The following is a 19,891-nucleotide window of genomic DNA, read 5'->3' on the forward strand; positions in this document are numbered from 1 at the left end:
ATGTCAGGAGAGAATGCTTCTGAGAAATGGCTATACAGTCTGGAAAGCTCACAGCAACCCAGTGATTTCGGCCATTAAAGCCTTCGACAGCACATTAATATAATAGTAATAATAATAATAATAATACTTGCTAGTTTCCAATATATCTCATCACTTCTGAGGATGCTTGCCATAGATGCGGGCGAAACGTCAGGAGAGAATGCTTCTGAGAAATGGCTATACAGTCTGGAAAGCTCACAGCAACCCAGTGATTTCGGCCATGAAAGCCTTCGACAGCACATTAATATCATAGTAATAATAATAATAATAATAATACTTGCTAGTTTCCAATATATCTCATCACTTCTGAGGATACTTGTCATAGATGCGGGCGAAATGTCAGGAGAGAATGCTTCTGGAACATGGTCCAGAAAAACTCACAGCAACCCAGTGATTCCGGCCATGAAAGCCTTTGACAACACAGTAATATCATAGTACAGTAGAGTCTCACTTATCCAACATAAACGGGCCGGCAGAATGTTGGATAAGTGAATATGTTGGATAGTAAGGAGGCATTAAGGAAAAGCCTATTAAACATCAAATTAGGTTATGATTTTACAAATGAAGCACCAAAACATCATGTTAGACAACAAATTTGGCAGAAAACGTAGTTCAATACGCAGTAATGCTATGTAGTAATTACTGTATTTATGAATTTAGCACCAAAATATCACGATATATTGAAAACATTGACTACAAAAATGCGTTGGATAATCCAGAACATTGGATAAGCGAGTGTTGGATAAGTGAGACTCTACTGTACATACATAAATAGTTCAGGCTGGTCAACCATCTCCCTTCTTGCAGGCTCAGCACCTTGACCCTGACCCCTTCCTGGTTGCGACCCCAAACACCCCTCATCCGAACCTACAACTGACCATGGGGCTGGGAGCCCTGCTGCTGGTGTTGACCCTCCTCCTCCCGGGGAGACCCTCCTCTTCTGCCTTTGCCTGGACCGCCTTCCGAGACCCAGGTCAGTCCCACAGGGGAAGCGTATTTTGTGGGGGGGGGGGGGGGGATTCAGGAAAAACCTTGGCAAGTCACATACTCTCAGCCTTAGAAGTCAACCAATGGAGAGAATGGGAAATCTGGTTCAGAGAAGCCCTAGGATGGAGGCCTCTTGGAGGACCATTGCTAGAGATTTCACACATCCAAAGCAAATAAAGGTAGGAAGCAATGTGTTATTAGGGTCCGTTCTACACTGCAATATAATCCAGATTATCAAGGCAGACAATCTGGACTTTAAATGGCCGTATAGATGGGGCCTTTGACTTTAGAAGGGCGTCGATAGTTTTGTTTGGTACAGTAGAGTCTCACTTATCCAACATAAATGGGCCGGCAGAACGTTGGATAAGCAAATATGTTGGATAATAAGGAGAGATTAAGGAGAACATCAAATTGGGTTATGATTTTACAAATTAAGCATCAAAACATCATGTTATACAACAAATTTGACAGAAAAAGTAGTTCAATAGGCAGTAATGCTATGTAGTAATTACTATATTTACGAATTTAGCACCAAAAAATCACGATGTATTGAAAACATTGACTACAAAAATGCGTTGGATAATCCAGAACGTTGGATAAGCGAGACTCTACTGTATCTCATTAGATTTTAAGCCTACAAGGAGACAAGCTTCATGGCATCTTGAAAAGAGCTTGAGAGCCACTGTGCTGCCATGTAAAATCCAGACTATCTGCTTTGAAATGGATTATAGGGCAGTGTGGACTCATATAACCCAGATCAAGGCAGACCATCTGGATTATATGGCAGTGTAGATCCAGCCATAGTCTAGTCTTGATAATATTTGGGGAATCAAAGGTCAGAAGAGGGTTTTGGCTGGACAGAAGCATTCTTGGGCGGAGGTGGTCTTCCTGGAGGTGGGGGGCATTTGACCCACCTTGGACGGAGAACTCTTTAGGGTGAGGGGCAGTGGGGTCCCTTGCCCATTTGCATTGAACCCTGGCCTTGATCCCCACAGCCGGCGTGACCTGCGAGGCCTTGTCCTACAACAACACCTCTCTCCGCTGTTCCTGGGAAGCCCTCCGTCCGGCAACTGTCCGCCTCCACCTCCGGCAAAAGTGAGTGGGACCCCCGGACCCCTTCCCCATTCTGCTGTTGCAGTTGGGAGACAGAGGAAGCCTGAGTTGCAGGCCTCCTGCTGCTGTTTGCACCTCTAGACCTCTGGCTTTGCTGCACTCTGCTATAGAAACCTAATTTTCCAACAGGTTATGGGCCCAGCATGACTCTGCTGCACTCTACTCGGGTATAGGTATCAAATATATATCCTATAGCCTTATCTGGGGGTAGTAGAAGGCAGCCAGGACTGCTCCAATATGCCCCGTGTGCATGTGCAGAGTGCCCTGCTGACTGGGTCTCTCTCTCTCTCTTGTAGGGGGGAACTGGGTGCCAACTGCTCCTCCCGGGAAGTGAGGTCCGGCCGGGGCCCCTCCTGGGTCCTGATGGACAGCTGCCCCTCGGCCTGTTCTTCTGCTGCAGAAGAGACCCCCATGGAGCTGGAGGTCGAGGCCGGGGGCAATGGGGGGCAGCACCAGCGCCTGAGCAGGAGCCTCCTCTGGAGAGACCTTGGTAAGGAGACCCAAACTCCCTAGGAATTTAAAACTCAATGGCAGACCCCTCTCCTCTAAAAGGGCTAGTGTTGGAGTTTCAACCACATCCTGTTCAAGTTTATAGTCCTCATCAAGGAAATACAGGCAAGTCCCCAAGCCAGACATTTGACTTAGTTAGGAATGGGGCTGAGACAACAGAAAGTGAGAAATCTGCCTCTAAGAAGGGAAATTTACTCCTGGAAGTTATTATCAGGGGGGAAATGGGTTTCCACTTGCACTTTCTCAACGATCCGTTTCCACAAGCCAAATTTTCCAAAATCCAGTGATCGCAGGGATAAAAAGTGAGGCGAAATCTTCTGAACAGGGGCAAAGACAGCAAAACGCCAAAGGGGCATTAAGCCTTCCCTATGGGCTGTGGCACAGCTGGTTAGTAGCCAGCTGCAATAAATCACTACTGACCGAGAGGTCATGAGTTCGAAGACGGCCCGCGTCGGATTGAGGGCCCAACCATTAAAAATAGCCCAGCTCGTTGTTGACCTAAGGAACCTGAAAGATAGTTGCATCTATCAGGTAGGAAATTTAGGTCCAGCTTATGTGGGGAGGCTTAATTTAACTAATTTACAACACCATAAAAATCGGGGATGTTGTATGTCTTTCGGGCTGTGTGGCCATGTTCCATAAAAATCGTCCAGCTGCATGTGGAAAGGAATGAGGAAATAATCCATCAAGGACTCGGTGTCACAGTGGATGATGGAAGCAGCAGCTCCTCCTGTGGCTGGAAGGTGGAAAATGTTAAATTGCCTCTGTGTCTTCGTCTGTGTCTGTATGTCTAATGCCATTGAATGTTAGCCATGTATACGTACATTGTGATCCGCCTTGAGTCCCCTTCAGGGTGAGAAGGGTGGAATATAAATACTGTAAATAAATAAATATGGTGTCCAAAGTATGTATGTGTGTGTGTGAGAGAGAGAGAGAATGTGGAGCTACACTTTCAAAACATACCTATTCTGAGTTACATACAAATTCAGCTGAAGAACCTCTATTGCAGGGGTCCCCAAACTAAGGCCCGGGGGCCAGATGCGGCCCTCCAAGGTCATTTACCTGGCCCCCTCCCTCCATTTTATAATATAATATTTTTATATCAGTTTTAATAATATAATATATTATATATACATATAATATTGATAAAAATATTATAATGTTAAACAATATAATACTAATAATAATACCATATAATAGTATTAAATTTATATGTTATATATTACATATAATATTACAGTGTAGTGGTATAGTTCAATGTATCTATATATATAAAAGAGTGATGGCATCATGGCAATTCACAAAACAACAAAAGTACAGGCCCCCCCAACCTCAAAATTTGACAACACAACCCATCATCCACGCCTCAAGGTTGATACAACAAAAAGAAAAGAAAAATAAAGTCCTAATTAGAGGGAGAGGAATAATTGTTTTTATCCAATTGCTGCCAGTTAGAAGGCTAAGCTCCTCCAATTTGGTCTCCTAGCAACCCAATAAAAATAATAAAAAACACTAAAAATTAATACAATAAAATACTATAATAACAGAAAATAACTAAAAATAATACAAGAAAATAATAAAATATAATAAATAAAAATATAACTTACAATAAAATTAATAAAAAATTGCAAATAACGTCAAATAAAAGTTACACAACATTTTTTAACCAATACCACCACCACTTTGCCACAGCAACGCGTGGCCGGGCACAGCTAGTACCATATAATAGTATTAAATTTATATGTTATATATTACATATAATATTACAGTGTAGTGGTATAGTTCAATGTATAGTAATATATAATGCTAATATTGTGCTATGCTAATAATATAATATATTGTATGTACATACAGCTGCTCTGAGTCCCCTTTGGGGTGAGAAGGGTGGGATATAAATGTAGTAAATAAATGTAGTAAATAAATAAAGGAATACTTTTAGACTCAGGCTCGCCCAAAGTCTGAAATGACTTGAAGACGCACAACAACAACCCTAATTAACCTGACTATCTCATTGGCCAGAAGCAGGCCCACACTTCCTATTGAAATCCTGATAGGTTTATGTTGGTTAAAATTATTTTCATTTTAAAATATTGTATTGGTCTTTCATTGTTATTGTTGTTGTGTTGCACTACAAATAAGATATGTGCAGTGTGCATAGGAATTTGTTCGTGTTTTTTTTTCAAATGATAATTCGGCCCCTCAACAGTCTGAAGGATTGTGGACCGGCCCTCTGCTTTAAAAGTTTGAGGACCCCTGCTCTATTGTTTGTAACTTGGGGACTGCCTGTAGATTGGCAGAAAATAAGCTAGGTTAGGGAACCCTTCTCTCATTTCTCTCTTCCCTCCCATCTCATTAATGATACAGACTGATACCTCTCAGGTTGCATTTATTTTAATTTCCCCTGACTTCTAATCCTCTCTTCTAAGTTGTGTGAGCTGGATGCAGAGGGACATCTTTGAGTCTTTCCTGTTTGACTTAAGGCAGAGGTGGAGATTATACCAAATATCTATTTAGAGAAAAGCAGGATAGAAATGAATTATTATTATTTAGTTAGTTAGTTTAGACCAGGGGTCCTCAAACTTTTTAAGCCGAGGGCCGGTCCACAATCCTTCAGACTGTTGAGGGGCCGGATTTTCATTTAAAAAAAAAATACAAATAAATTCCGATGCACACTGCATATGTCTTATTTGTACTGCAAAAAAAAAAGGAACAACAACAACAATGAAAGAACAATAAAATATTTAAAAATAAAATTAATTTTAACCAACATACATTTATCAGGATTTCAATGGGAAGTGTGCTCCTGCTTCTGGCCAATGAGATAGTCAAGTTAATTAGGGTTGGTGTTATTGTTGTTGTTGTTGTGTGCCTTCAAGTCATTTCAGACTTTGGGCGAGCCTAAGTCTAAAATGTATTTATTATTTATTTATTTGCTGCATTTATTTACTACATTTGTATGACACCCTTCTCACCCCAAAGGGGACTCAGAGTGGCTTACAAATTATATGTACATACAATATATTATACTAGCTGTGCCCGACCACGCGTTGCTGTGGCGAAGTATGGTGGTAAGGGAAATAAAGTATTGAGGAATTGGTGATAGTTAAGGTAAAGGGTCCCCTGGGCTGAGTGGGTTGCTAGGAGACCAAGTGAGTGGAGCTTAGCCTTCTAACTGGCAGCAATTATATAAAAACAATTATTCCTCTCCCTCTAATTAGGACTTTATTTTTCTTTTCTTTTTGTTGTATCAACCTAGAGGCATGGATGAGGGGTTGTGCTGTCAATTTTCGAGGTTGTGGGGTGTTTACTTTTGTTGTTTTGTCCGCTGCTGTGATGTCATCACTCTTTTATATATATAGATTATTAGCATAGCACAATATTAGCATTATATATTACTTTATTGAACTATACCACTATACTGTAATATTATTAGTAATATTATACGAATGTAATATAGAATATATAATTAATATTATTATATGGTATTATTATTAGTGTGATATTGTATTACATTATAATATTATTATCAATATTATATGTATATACAATATATTATATTATAAAACTGAGGGCGGGGGCCAGGTAAATGACCTCGGAGGGCCGCATCCGGCCCCCGGGCCTTAGTTTGGGGACCCCTGGTTTAGACCCCAACTTTTCTATGTAGAAAATGTAGTTGTGTTTTTAATAAACCTTTGAAACAAAAAGGTTGCTCACTGGTTTAAAGCTCAATTTTCTTTCGGCCGCACCGTCCTGCAGAAACAAAATTTTTGCAGCTTATTTTCCCCATACTTTTGATAGAACCAATTAGGAAATGACATTTATAACCCAGGCACAAAATGTGTGTTACACAGTGTTATTATTCTTCCCTTCCTTGCAGTGAAGCCCGCTGCCCCGGAAGGCCTGTGGGCGCACCAGGAAGAGCGCTCGGGGCAGGTGCGGCTGAGGTGGGCGCCTCCGGGGTCCTGGGACCGTCCCGCCTCCTTCTTCCCGCTCCGCTTCCACCTCCACCTGGAATACTTTGGCAATCTGGACAAAGGCCTCCTCCAGGACCTCTACAGCGTGGGTCCACACTCCCCGTGTTATACCTGTTTATCTAACTTTATGTCAAGGGTCTTGGGCTGGCTGAAAGAGGACCCAAGTATCTAACTTTCAGATCCAGACTGTGGAATGACTGCAGATCGATACTGCATGCTCTGCAGCCCTGCGAGTTGTAGTCTGGTGTCAATAGCATGGGTGCAGTCTGACTTCAACTTGGGCAGTCCTGCCTTCCTGCTACGGGGCCTGGGAGTTGGTAGTCTAGGCCACAAAGGTGAAGGCATCCTCAAGCTGTTGTATGTCTTTCGGGCGGTGTGGCCATGTTCTTGAAGCATTCTCTCCTGACGTTTCGCCCACATCTATGGCAGGCATCCTCAGAGGTTGTGAGGTATGGATAAACTAAGTAAGGAAAGGAAAGAATATATATATCTGTGTAGAGTCTGGGGCAGGGGTCCTCAAACTTTTTAAGCCGAGGGCCGGTCCACAATCCTTCAGACTGTTGAGGGGCCGGATTATCATTTGAAAAAAATACAAACAAATTCCGATGCATACTGCATTTGTCTTATTTGTAGTGCAAAAACAACAACAACAACAATGAAAGAACAATACAATATTTAAAAATAAAAACAATTTTAACCAACATATATTTATCAGGATTTCAATGGGAAGTGTGGTCCTGCTTCTGGCCAATGAGATAGTCAAGTTAATTAGGGTTGTTGTTGTTGTGTGCCTTCAAGTCATTTCAGATTTTGGGTGAGCCTAAGTCTAAAATTTATTTATTATTTATTTACTGCATTTATTTACTACATTTGTATCACACCCTTCTCACCCCAAAGGGGATTCAGAGTGGCTTACAAATTATATGTACATACAATATATTATATTATTAGCATAGCACAATATTAGCATTATATATTACTATATTGAACTATACCACTATACTGTAATATTATTAGTAACATTATATGTAATATAGAATATATAATTAATATTATTATATGGTATTATTATTAGTGTTATATTGTATTACATTATAATATTATTATCAACATTATATGTATATACAATATATTATATTATAAAACTGAGGGCGGGGGCCAGGTAAATGACCTCGGAGGGCCGCGTCCGGCCCCCGGGCCTTAGTTTGGGGACCCCTGGTCTGGGGTGTGGCAAGGGTCCTTTGTCACCGGGAAGCCAGCATTAATGTTTCAGTTAATCACCCCAATCAGCATTGGAGACGTTTTTGTCTCTTGCCTGGGGGCATCCTTTTGTCAGTCAAGCCCTCAGAGTTTTGGTTCCCATCTACTGTTTTGATTTTGGAGTTTTGTAATACTGGTAGCCAGATTTTGTTCATTTTCATGGTTTCTTCCTTTCTGTTGAAGTTGTCCACATGCTTGTGGATTTCAATGGCTTCTCTGTGTAGTCTGGCATGACAGTTGTCATTGAAATCCACAAGCATGTGGACAATTTCAACAGAAAGGAAGAAACCATGAAAATCTGGCTACCAGTATTACAAAACTCCAAAATCAAAACAGATGAGAACCAACACTCTGAGGGCTTGACTGAACAAAGGATGCCCCCAGGCAAGAGACAAAACATTTCCAATGCTGATTGGGGTGATTAACTGAAACATTAATGCTGGCTTCCCAGTGACAAAGGACTCTTGCCACACCCCAGACTCTACACAGATATATATATATTCTTTCCTTTCCTTACTTAGTTTATCCATACCTCACAACCTCTGAGGATGCCTGCCATAGATGTGGGCGAAACGTCAGGAGAGAATGCTTCTGGAACATGGCCACACAGCCCGAAAGACATACAACAACCCTGTGATCCCGGCCATGAAAGCCTTCGACAACACAGCCTCAAGCTGTTTGGGCCAGTTTGAGGAGTCCTGCTCTCAGAATTCTGTGCTTGGAACCACTGGCAGCCTAAGTGACGCCAGACTGCATTCATCCTGCAGTGTGGATGCACCTTGTGTCTCTTCCTCCCTCCCGGCCTCCTGACCCTGGGCTATTTCTTCTTGCAGGACCGCCTGGAGGAGACCACTGAGCCCCTGCGACCCCACCAGATCCTCCGCCGGGCCAAGGTTCGCTGCCAGGACCCCGTCACCGGCTCTGCCTGGGGCCCCTGGTCTGGATGGGCCCTTCCTTCAGAGGCCACACCACTCCCTTGAGCTGGACCCCAGAAAAAGGGGTCTCGGAGGGTGGGGATGTGGGCAAAGGACCCCCACCACCACCACCCACTGGATGTTGCAAAGCTTCTGCAGAAGTTTCACTTACTTTCCTCGCAGGGCTCCGTAAAGACAGAGCATGCATGGGTTTTTTTTAATAAATGCATGGAAAGAATGATGCTGGTCTGGCTCCTCTTATTTGGGCTAAGGGACCCCACTCATTGCCCCCTTCTCCAAAGGGAGGTAGACCGCCAAAAGAGTCCCACACTTCTGGTTCCCATTCACAGAACTTTATTGGTTGGGATGTTCCGAAGGGAAGAGGGGTTGCTGTGGATGAGGATGGATGGGGAGCGGGGGGTCCTAGCTGGTCATTTTGTGCTTTCACCCGCCCCACTTTCTGGAACAACTTGATGTCCAGCCTTGAGTCCTCGGGGTAGAGAAAGGAAGGATATAAATACAGTAGAGCAGGGGTCCCCAAACTTTTTAAACAGGGGGCCAGTCCACGGTCCCTCAGACCGTTGGAGGGCCGGACTAGAGTTAAAAAAAAAAAACTATGAACAAATTCCTATGCACTCTGCACATGCCTCATTTTGAAGTAAAAAACAAAACAAAACAGGAACAAATACAGCCTTGATGTTAATAATAATAATAATAATAATAATAATAATAATAATAATAATAATAATAATAATAAAAAAGAGGGTTGGAAGAGACCCCTTGGACCACTGAGTCCAGCCCCCTTCTGCCTTTGTACACCCAAAGCACAAGCAAAGCACCCCTGACAGATGGCCACCCAGACTCAATATTAATATTAATATTAATAATAATAAAGAGGGTTGAAAGAGACCCTTTGGCCATTGAATCCAACCCCCTTCTGCCTTTGTGCACCAAAAGCACAAACAAAGCACCCCTGACAGATGGCCACCCAGCCTCAATTTTAATAATAATAAAAAAGAGGGTTGTAAGAGACCCCATTGGGCCATTGAGTCCAACTCCTTCTGCCTTTGTGCACCAAAAGCACAAGCAAAGCACCCCTGACAGATGGCCACCCAGCCTCAATGTTAATAATAATAATAATAATAATAATAATAATAATAATAATAATGGTTGTAAGAGAAGAAGAGACCCCTTGGGCCATTTAGCCCAACCCTCTTCTGCCTTTGTGCCATGGGGGCCGGATAAATGGCTTCAATGGGCCGCATCCGGCCCCCGGGCCTTAGTTTGGGGACCCCTGCAGTAGAGTCTCACTTATCCAAGTCTCGCTTATCCAAGCTTCTGGATTATCCAAGCCATTTTTGTAGTCAATGTTTTCAATATATCATGATATTTTGGTGCTAAATTCGTAAATAGTTATTGCAACATAACATTACTGTGTATTGAACTACTTTTTCTGTCAAATTTGTTGTATGACATGTTTTGGTGCTTAATTTGTAAAATTATAACCTAATTTGATGTTTAATAGGCTTTTCCTTAATCCCTCCTTCTTATCCAAGATATTCGCTTATCCAAGCTTCTGCCGGCCTGTTTAGCTTGGATAAGTAAGACTCTACTGTATGGTAATGGTAAATAAATAAATAAAGTTATAGATCACAGACTTGGAAGGGACCCCCAGATGATATCCAGTCCAATCCCATTCTGTCATGTGAGAAGACACAATCAAACCCCTTTCGACAGACAGCCATTCGGACTCAAGTTTAAAAGCCTCCACAGAAGGCAACGCCTAGATTCTACTGGCCTTCAGTATTAGCCCAGTTTCGGAGTCTATCTGACCTGCCAATTTGAGAGGCGGAAATATGCTATATATAAGACTGCTTCATCTGTTCACTCATAGTAAACCATATCCAATGGTCTATTCAATGCCATTTTCTGAATCACTGCTGTTCTAAAAGCTAGGATGGCAATTTAAAAATAGTTTTGTTGGGCAAGGAAAGGATGGGTATTGTAGAATCAGAATCATATAGTTGGAAGAGACCACATGGGCCATCTAGTCCAACCCCGTCATGCAAGAAAGCACAATCAAAGTACCCTTGATAGATGGCCATCCAGCCTCTATTTAAAACCTTCTAAGGAAGGAACTTCTACTGAACTCCGAGGCAGAAAGTTCCACTGCTGAACAGCTCTTCTTACAGTCAGGAAATTCTTCCTAATGTTCATGTGGAATCTCCTTTCCTGTCATTTGAATCCATGGCTCCGAGTCCTAGTCTCCAGGGCAGCAGACAAGCCTGCTCCCTCCTCCTCATGGCATCCTTTCCCATATTTATCCATATCTCCTCTCAACCTTCTCTTATGCAGGCTAAACAGACCCAGTTCTTTAAGATGCTCCCCATGGGGAACAGAGCTTGTAGTCTTATCAAAACAGTGGAGAAGCAATACATCAGAAAAAGGTCAGGTCTGTTTCCCGAAACAGCATCAGGATGGCGAAGCCTCACCCGCGGCGACCGCCTTTGCCTGGGGAGGGGGCTAACAGGGAAGGAATGGGAGTTGGGGGCTGTTACTTTGGAGGGAGGGACTAGAGGGGCATCTTATTGCCACAAGGGCAAGGGGCAGCTATAACGTGTGGCCTCGCTCCAAGGTGCTCTGAAGGACAGGAACCACCCAGCCCCAATATTCTGGGAACAAGCCCCTCTTCCCCACACACCCTCTTGGCTTGAGTGGGGAGGGGACAGCTGAGGGCGGACATCATGGCGTGCGGTTTCACCCCCCAGGCCTTGGCGGGGAGGGAGGGGGCTGGAGAACGTGTGGTTGCAGCACTGGCTTGCCAGGGCCTTGTACTTTAGGAGGGAGTGGAGGAAGGGAACCCAGAGGCCATCTAGTCTAGCCCCTGCCAGGCAAGAAGGCTCAACTAAAGGCACTCTAGGAGACAGGGAGGCAAAGGGTCCACCAGGCTTTGGAGACATTGCCATCGGCTTTGAAGCCCCTTCAATAAGTAAACAAATTTGTTTGTTTACCCCACTCCCCTCTCATCCACATAGGGGTTTACTTGTAGTTGTTGTTATGTAAGAGGAGGGGGAGAGAAACTAAAGTTGAGCAACTAGGGCACATTTATTAAACTAGTTCAAAAGTGGAATAAGCTGCAGCCTTGAAGTCCGATGGAGTCGCTTTTCCTGGAAGTTTTTGAGCAGAGGCTGGACATACATCTGTTAGGAAGGCTTGGATTGTGTCTTCCTTCCTGATAAGAGGGAGCTGAACTGGATGGCCTCTGGAGGTCCCTTCCAACTCCAGGATTTTAATTATAATAGATCTGCCTGGGGATAAATAATGTGGTTGGGACAGTCTATAGTACTTCCTGCACCAGGTCCCAATAAGCAAACTGTTTAACTAGCTGTCTCACAATTTCTGTCTCTGAAGATCAGACCAGACAAAGGTTCCTTTAAAGTCCAGAATTCTTGATGGAAGCCTATCACCTTAGAATGGTCTCAAAGACCCACCCCTTATTCTCCGTAACTTGATGGATTGGTCAGATACTTTCACTCTGAATGCATGCAGAAAGGTTCAACAATCTCTACTGAGCCATCTCTTTCTTAGTAAATGCTTACTATTTAAATACTACTTAAATAGTGCCATCCAAGACAATGGAGAGAGAGAAACCTAGGACCAAGAGATGAATGGTGATCCACCCCATGCATAGGCCCTTTGGAGCCCAAGGATCAACAGTTGACCCACCTGCCCAAAGCCTGACAATCAAATACAGGATGCAGGGAAATAGACCCTTGCACACGCCCCTTTCCTTCATATGCCGTTATCTCTGGCCCACAGGAAGCTCCCAGTTCCCAGGCCATCGGGGCACGAGCCACCTGCCAAGAAAGGGGAGACCCTGAGCATCTTAAAGGGGGAAAGGGGAGATGGAGATGCCAATGGAGATGAACCAGACAAGGGGGCAGGAGACGTCAGGAGGGTCACTTGGTTGCATCCGGCCAAGTCACAGCGCTCCACCACATCTCCTCCCCCTCCAGAAGCTTCCTGGAAAAAAAAGAGGACAAAGTAGTCAGTTTCATCCTAAACAACCCACCTCTTTTCACCCCACTTCCATTTGGCAGCCCACTTTGCCTTTGCTCTCTGACCCTTTGCCACTGAGCATATGGCAAGGAGCACCCCGGGATGAGAGACCGCCACCTTTCTTGATTCTATTTGGAACTGTATTTTGCTCCCAACTTACTTAAAAAAGCTGAACCTGTTTAGAATTATGCACAAACTGTGAGTAAGCATCTTTATTATACTTTTGCCCAAGTTTTGTTCTTTGTCCACTAGATTCTGTGTTGCTGAAGGTGTGGGGAGAGGTAGATAATTTTAAGAATGATCCAGAAGGTGCATGTAGTTTTTTATGTATACCAATAGATTTTAATGGTTTTAATTATTTTGATAGTTCCATGTTTAACTCTAGCCTCATGTTAATATGTTGGTTTTAAACTGCATATTGTATTGTTTTTAGCCTCTTTGAGTCTCTTTTAAGAAAGGAAAGTTGGATATAACAACAACAATAATAATAATACCCTGTTTCCCTGAAAATAAGACATCCCTGGAAAATAAAATCTAGTAGAGATTTTGCTGAATTGCTAAATATAAGGCCTCCCCCGAAAGTAAGACCTAGCAAAGTTTCTGTTTGAAAGCATGCCCACCAAACAGAAAACCAGAGTTTGCAGGATCAGTAAATGTAAGTACCATAGATTGTTGTACATGGAAATAGTGGTACAGTAGAGTCTCACTTATCCAAGCCTCGCTTATCCAAGCCTCTGGATAATCCAAGCCATTTTTGTAGTCAATGTTTTCAATATATCGTGATATTTTGGTGCTAAATTTGTAAATACAGTAATTACAACATAACATTACTACGTATTGAACTACCTTTTCTGTCAAATTTGTTGTATAACATGAAGTTTTGGTGCTTAATTTGTAAAATCATAACCTAATTTGATGTTTAATAGGTTTTTCCTTAATCCCTCCTTATTATCCAAGATATTCGCTTATCCGAGCTTCTGCCGGCCCCTTTAGCTTGGATAAGTGAGACTCTACTGTAGTAACAAGAAATTCTTGATAGGATTCAGTTTGTCTGGTTATGCTGGTTTATGATTACAACTACTGTACAGTATATAATAAATGTTCATTTTTTGGTTCAACAATAAATGTGAATTCTTATTCATAGAAAAATAAGACACCCCCTGAAAATAAGACCTAGCACATCTTTAAGAGCAAAAATTAATATTATTTATTAATATTATTTGTTTTATTTTCGGGGAAACACAGTAATAATAAATTAGAATACTAAACAGCAGCATCATTATCATAACCTCTGCTTCTTTATTATCACAATATCTGCTTCCATGTTTAATTCTATTGTAGTGTTTACATCAGGCATGGGCAACTTTGGCCCTCCAGGTGTTTTGGACTTCAACTCTCACAATTCCCTGCTTGAGAAAGACATAAGAATAAAAACCACAGCAAACAGGGTCATAAGGGAGTGGGGTATTCTGGAGGATAGATATTAGGGGGAGCAACGGAAAAGAAATATAAAATGGTTACTCTCCAAAAGCGCAGCGAAAGAGCCATGTTTTCAAGTCTTTCTTGAAGGCTGCTAGTGTGGGGGCTTGTCTAATCTCCGCGGGCAGAGAATTCCACAATTGGGGGGCCACAGCAGAAAAGGCCCTCTCCCTTGTTCCCACAAGGCGGGTCTGGGATATCGGGAGTGGGGACAGGAGAGCTTCCCCTGACGATCAAAGGGATCGGGCAGGTTTATGATAGGAGATACGGTGTAGATTCCCAACTGTACACTATTATTTTTATCACTGTTAGCCACTTTGAGCCTCTTTTAAGAGAGAAGTGGGAAATAATAACAATAGTAATAAATAATTATAATAAACAGCAGCATCATTATTATCATCATATCTGTTTCTGCCCAGTGTGCTCTGCTGCTACTAAAGAGATTCATTAAATCTAATATTTCTAACTACCCAACAGTGCCCTCTCCAGGTCTTCTGAGGACAGAGCTGGAATTGGGAGTTTGGATTCCGCTCCAACCATAGATGAGGCTCTCAAGGGATTTGGGAATGGCAAACTCCTAATGATACCAGTCACTCCTGTGTGAGAAATAGTGGGAGGGGTCCCTGAACCCCCTTGGCCTTACCTGTAGGCTGCAATCTCCACGTCCAGCGCAATCTTGACCTTCAGCAGCTCCTGGTACTCCTGCAGGTATCTGCCCATCTCCTCCTTGGCCTCAGAGATCTCTTCTTCGAGTTCGGCCACCCTCTCCTGCCAGAAGAAGAGACGAGTGGGCCTAGGGGCTAGCCAGAGGCTTCCCAGTATCTCTCAGCTTCCATGAGCCCTTCCTAAGCCTCCCAATTCACATACCCCAAAACCAGGAGTCAAGCTACCCGTATTTACTTGAATCTAATGCACACCCAACTTTCAAAACCCTGAAACAAAAAAAAATTGCTGCCAAATGTAATGGCCAGCAGCAAAAAGTACACTCTTTGTCATGTGGCCAAAAAAGGTGCGCATTACAGTAGCTGCCTGCTTAGATTTCCTTCTTTAAAGACAAAAATGTTAAAACACCAAAGCTTTCAAGCAAAGGAAAAGAAAACCTTGCTATAGAATGAACCCACTTTAATTGCCTTGGTTCAAGGCTATGCGGTCATGGGAGCTGTCAAAGAATGCTGATGTCTCACCAAAATACAAATCCCAGCTTTGCATAGCACTGAGCCATGGCAATTAAATTAGAGATGACATTCCTCAAATAGGAGCTCCAGGTGCTCTTGAAGTAGCTTCCCCTTTTGCTTTGGCTCAGAACTAAGATTACTATATTACGCACATCTAATGCACACCCTAATTTTGGGAAGTCAATTCAGCCAAAAAGGGCGAGCATTAGATTTGAGTAAACACAGTATTTGCGTGGTCCGGTGTAGTTCTCCCCTCCCAACACCTGGAGGGCCGTAGCTTGCTCAGGCCTGGTCTAGAGCACCCATGTGGCCTCCGCCCAGATAATGAAACAGTGCCATATGGGGAGATAGGTAGATAAAGTTAAACTTAAAAAATGTAACTGTATAATAAACTTGAAATACAAAGATGTACCTGGATAAAACATACACACATACTAGTTTTGAAGAGCACAGGGAAGGTTGTGTGTATATAATAACAACAACAAAACCAACAATAATCAGGGCCAGCTAACACCTCCCAACAAAGGATTATCCCAGGAAGGAATCAGCCAGGCTTTGAAGCTGCAAGGCTTTTCAATGCTAATCAATATACTTCTCTTGCCATACAGCCCAGAAAATGCACAGCTACCCAGTGATTCCGGCCATAAAAACCTTCAACACTAATCAAGTTGATTAATTGCAATATTAACACTTGCAAACAGACAAGAGTTGGGTTTTTTGTGAGTTTTCTGGGCTATATGGCCATGTTCCAGAAACATTCTCTCCTGATGTTTTGCCCACATCTATGGCAGGCATCCTCAGAGGTTGTGAGGTATATTGGAAGACTAAGCAAGGAAGGTTTATATATATGTGGAAGGTCCAGGGTGGGAGAAAGAACTCTTGTCTGTTGGAGACCAGTGTGAATGTTGCAATTAATCACCTTGATTAGCATTAATGGCCTTGCCAACTTCAAGGCCTGGCTTCTTCTTGCCTGGGGGATTCCTTTGTTCGGGGGTGTTAGCTGGCCCTGACTGATTCATGTCTGGAATTCCTCTGTTTTCAGAGTATTGTTCTTTATTTACTGTTCTGGTAGCCAGATTTTGTTCATTTACATGGTTTGCTCCTTTCCGTTGAAATCCTCCACATGCTTGTGGATTTCAATAGCTTCTCTGTGTAGTGAATGGAGACTCCACCACTGACATCAGAAGATCCGCAAGGCCAAGAACAAACCACGAGAGTAAAGACAAAGATCCACCCAGAGAAAAAGTATTCTTACCATACACCAGTGGTTCTTAACCTGTGGGTCCCCTGATTGGCCTTCAACTCCCAGAAATCCTAACAGCTGGCAAACTGGGATTTCTGGGAGTTGTAGGCCAAACACCTGGGGACACCAGGTTGAGAATCACTGCCATACATCAAGGGAACCACTGACCACATAGGGAAGCTGATGAAGAAACACAACCTACGAACTATCTACAGACCCAACAAGAAAATCCAACAAATGTTACGTTCAAGCCAAGGACAAGAGGGATCCTCTCACCTCTGTATACCATGAAGCTGTGTGTAAGTCTACATAGGGCACACCAAACAGAGCAGCATTGCCCAAACACGAATCAAGGAACATGAAAGACACTGCTGACTAATGCAACCAGATATATCAGCCATGGCAGAGCACTTGATAAACCAGGCGGGACACAGCATATTATTGGAGAACACAGAAATGCTTGACCACTCTCGCAATTAACATGTCAGGCTACACAGAGAAGTCAGCAAGTTCAGCGGTTTAAACTACTGTGCCACTGGGGGCTCCATGTCATTCATCTAGATCAGGGGTCCCCAAACTTTTTAAACAGGGGGCCAGTTCACGATCCTTCGGACTGTTGGAGGGCCGAACTATAGTTGGCCACCAAGCAATAATAAATAAATAAATAAATAACAACAACAACAATAAAAAAGAGGGTTGGAAGAGACCCTTTGGGCCATTGAGTCCAATCCCCTTCTGCCTTTGTGCAATGAAAGCACAAGCAAAGCACCCCTGACAGATGACCACCCAAGCGTCAAGAAGAAGAAGAAGAAGAAGAAGAAAGAGGGTTGGAAGAGACCCCTTGGGCCATTCAGTCCAACCCCCTTCTGCCTCTGTGCACCAAAAGCACAAGTAAAGCATCCCTGATAGATGGCCATCCAGCCTCAATGTTAAGAAGAAAAAGAAGAAGAGGAAGAAGAAAGAGGGTTGGAAGAGACCCCTTGGGCCATTTAGTCCAACCCCCTTCTGCCTCTGTGCACCAAAAGCACAAGGAAAGCATCCCTGATAGATGGCCACCCAGCCTTAATAATAATAATAATAATAATAATAATAATAATAATAATAATAATAATAATAATAATGGTTGTAAGAGAAGAAGAGACCTCTTGGATTATTTAGCCCAACCCCTTCTGCCCTTGTGCCGTGCGGGCCGGATAAATGGTTTCGATGGGCCGCATCCGGCCCCCGGGCCTTAGTTTGGGGACCCCTGATCTAGATCAATGGTTCTCAACCTTCCTAATGCTGCGGCTCCTTAATACAGTTCCTCATGTTGTGGTGACCCCCAACCTTAAAATTATTTTCGTTGCTACTTCATAACTGTCATTTTGCTCCTGTTAAGAATTGTAATGTCAATATCTGATATGCAGGATGTGTTTTCATTCACTAGACCGAATTTGGCACAAATACCCGATATGCTGAAGTTTGAATACTGATGGGGTTGGGGGGGCGGGGAGGTGGGACTGATTCTGTCATTTGGGAGTTGTAGTAGCTCACCTACATCCAGAGAGCACTGTGGACTCTAACAATGATGGATCTGGACCAAACTTGGCACCAATACTCAATATGCTCAAATGTGAACACTGGTGGAGTTTGGGGAAATTAGTCCTTGACATTTGGGTAGTTGCTGGGATTATCATTTATTGTATTTTTAATGGTGCTATGATGTTTTTTATATTTTATTATATTGTATTGCTCTGGGTATGGCCCCATGTTAGCCGTCCCGAGTCCCCGTTGGGGAGATGGTGGCGGGGTATAAATAAAGTTTTATTATTATTATTAATAGTTCACCTATAATCAAAAAGCCCTTTGAACCCCACCAACGATAGAATTGGGCCAAGCTTCCCACACAGAACCCCCATGGTCAACAGAAAATATTGGAGTGATTTGGGTTCCTAAGACCATCAGAAATATGTTTTCTTATGGTTTTTGGCGACCCCCTACAGGGGTCCCGACCCCGTTGAGAAACGCTGTTCTAGATGGTTTTACTGTTGTATTATACTGTTTTGTTGTATTGTACTGTATTGTTGTTTGTACTGTTTTGAAAATATTATGCGCCGCTTTGGGGAGAAAGGTGGGATATAAATAAAGATTTATTCTTACTATTATTATTATTATTACTACTACTACTACTCTGCGCACCTGTTTGCGGCCTAGCTGCCCTGCCTGTTGGCCGTGGAGCTCCCGGAGGCGGGCCTGGAGGCCTTTGATGCGGCGGCGGAGCCCCTCGGCTTCCCCGGCGCGGGCCTGGCGCTTCGCCCGGTACTGTAAGGCCTCCCTCCGCACCCCGCGCAGGGCCTCCCGGCTCCTGGCCGCGCTTCGGGCCTCCGAGGCCAAGGCGGACCGGCGCCACTCCTCCGCCGCCGCCCGGTTCCGCGCCGCCAGGCCTTCGTACTCGGCGCGGATCTCCCTCAGCGCCTCAGGCAAGGCCTCGCCGCCCTCGGCGGGACACTTCCGGTTTCCCCCTGCTTCCGGTTCGGCCCGTCCTTCAAGGCGCAGCTTCCGGAGGAAGGCCGCCTCGCGACGGAACGGCCCCGGCGGGCGGCGGCTGCTCCTGCTCGGAGTCCGTAACGTCTCGGCCTCCCTCTTCCCCGACAAGCGGTCGTTAAGGGCCGCCATGCCGGAGAACCTCTCGGCAGCCGCCTCCATACACTTCTGCGCTCGCTGAGGCGCCGGCAGCCGCTTTTATACCAGACACGCCCCCGGTGGTGACGTCATGCTCCCGGCAGCCAATCGCTGCCAGCGCTGCACCAAGAGAAGCCGTTGAAGGGGGCGACATGACATGGGCGGGGCTTCTCCCTGGTGGGCGGAGCCTCGAAAAGGGGAGGAGCATTCAGGCCATTCAAAGCAGGTAACCCTATGGCCCCTTCTAATCGGCTTTGAACTGGATTATATAACAGTATAGACTCATGTAATCCAGTTCAAACCAGATTGTGTGGACTAACAGCCTTGATATCGCGAGTTATATGGCTGTGTGAAAGGGCCCTGGGTTCTATCTGAGTCCACACTGCCATATAACCCAGAATATCAAGGGAGAATCCCACAATATTTGTTTATTTATTTACCATATTTATACCCCGCCTTTCTCTACCCCCGACGGGG

General features: G+C 43.9%; 1 protein-coding gene and 1 long non-coding RNA gene across 2 annotated transcripts; one reads left to right on the forward strand and one right to left on the reverse strand.

The window, feature by feature from the left end:
- Window positions 1-385: 385 nt before the first annotated feature.
- Window positions 386-9,035, forward strand: LOC103282245 (interleukin-12 subunit beta). The gene is made up of 5 exons (XM_062980918.1): window positions 386-1,012; window positions 2,022-2,121; window positions 2,436-2,629; window positions 6,527-6,708; window positions 8,717-9,035. Exons 1-5 carry the CDS (start codon window positions 919-921, stop codon window positions 8,861-8,863), a joined length of 717 nt encoding a protein of 238 aa, XP_062836988.1. The 5' UTR covers window positions 386-918; the 3' UTR covers window positions 8,864-9,035.
- A 3,553-nt stretch (window positions 9,036-12,588) lies between these two features.
- Window positions 12,589-19,477, reverse strand: LOC103282246 (alpha-internexin). Its single transcript, XR_507838.3, has 3 exons — window positions 18,932-19,477; window positions 14,979-15,103; window positions 12,589-12,820 (listed from the first exon to the last, which is right to left on the reverse strand). It is a non-coding gene; the product is annotated as an alpha-internexin (long non-coding RNA).
- Between the last annotated feature and the right edge of the window lie 414 nt (window positions 19,478-19,891).

The sequence above is a fragment of the Anolis carolinensis genome, chromosome 5 (assembly GCF_035594765.1).
Source record: "Anolis carolinensis isolate JA03-04 chromosome 5, rAnoCar3.1.pri, whole genome shotgun sequence".
NCBI classification, from domain to species: domain Eukaryota; kingdom Metazoa; phylum Chordata; class Lepidosauria; order Squamata; family Dactyloidae; genus Anolis; species Anolis carolinensis.

Coding starts and splice junctions, on each gene's coding strand:
- LOC103282245 (XM_062980918.1), top strand. CDS start 919: ATGGGGCTGGGAGCCCTGCTGCTGGTGTTGACCCTCCTCCTCCCGGGG. Junction 2,122..2,435: donor CGCCTCCACCTCCGGCAAAA/GTGAGTGGGACC, acceptor TCTCTCTTGTAG/GGGGGAACTGGGTGCCAACT. Junction 6,709..8,716: donor TCCTCCAGGACCTCTACAGC/GTGGGTCCACAC, acceptor TTCTTCTTGCAG/GACCGCCTGGAGGAGACCAC.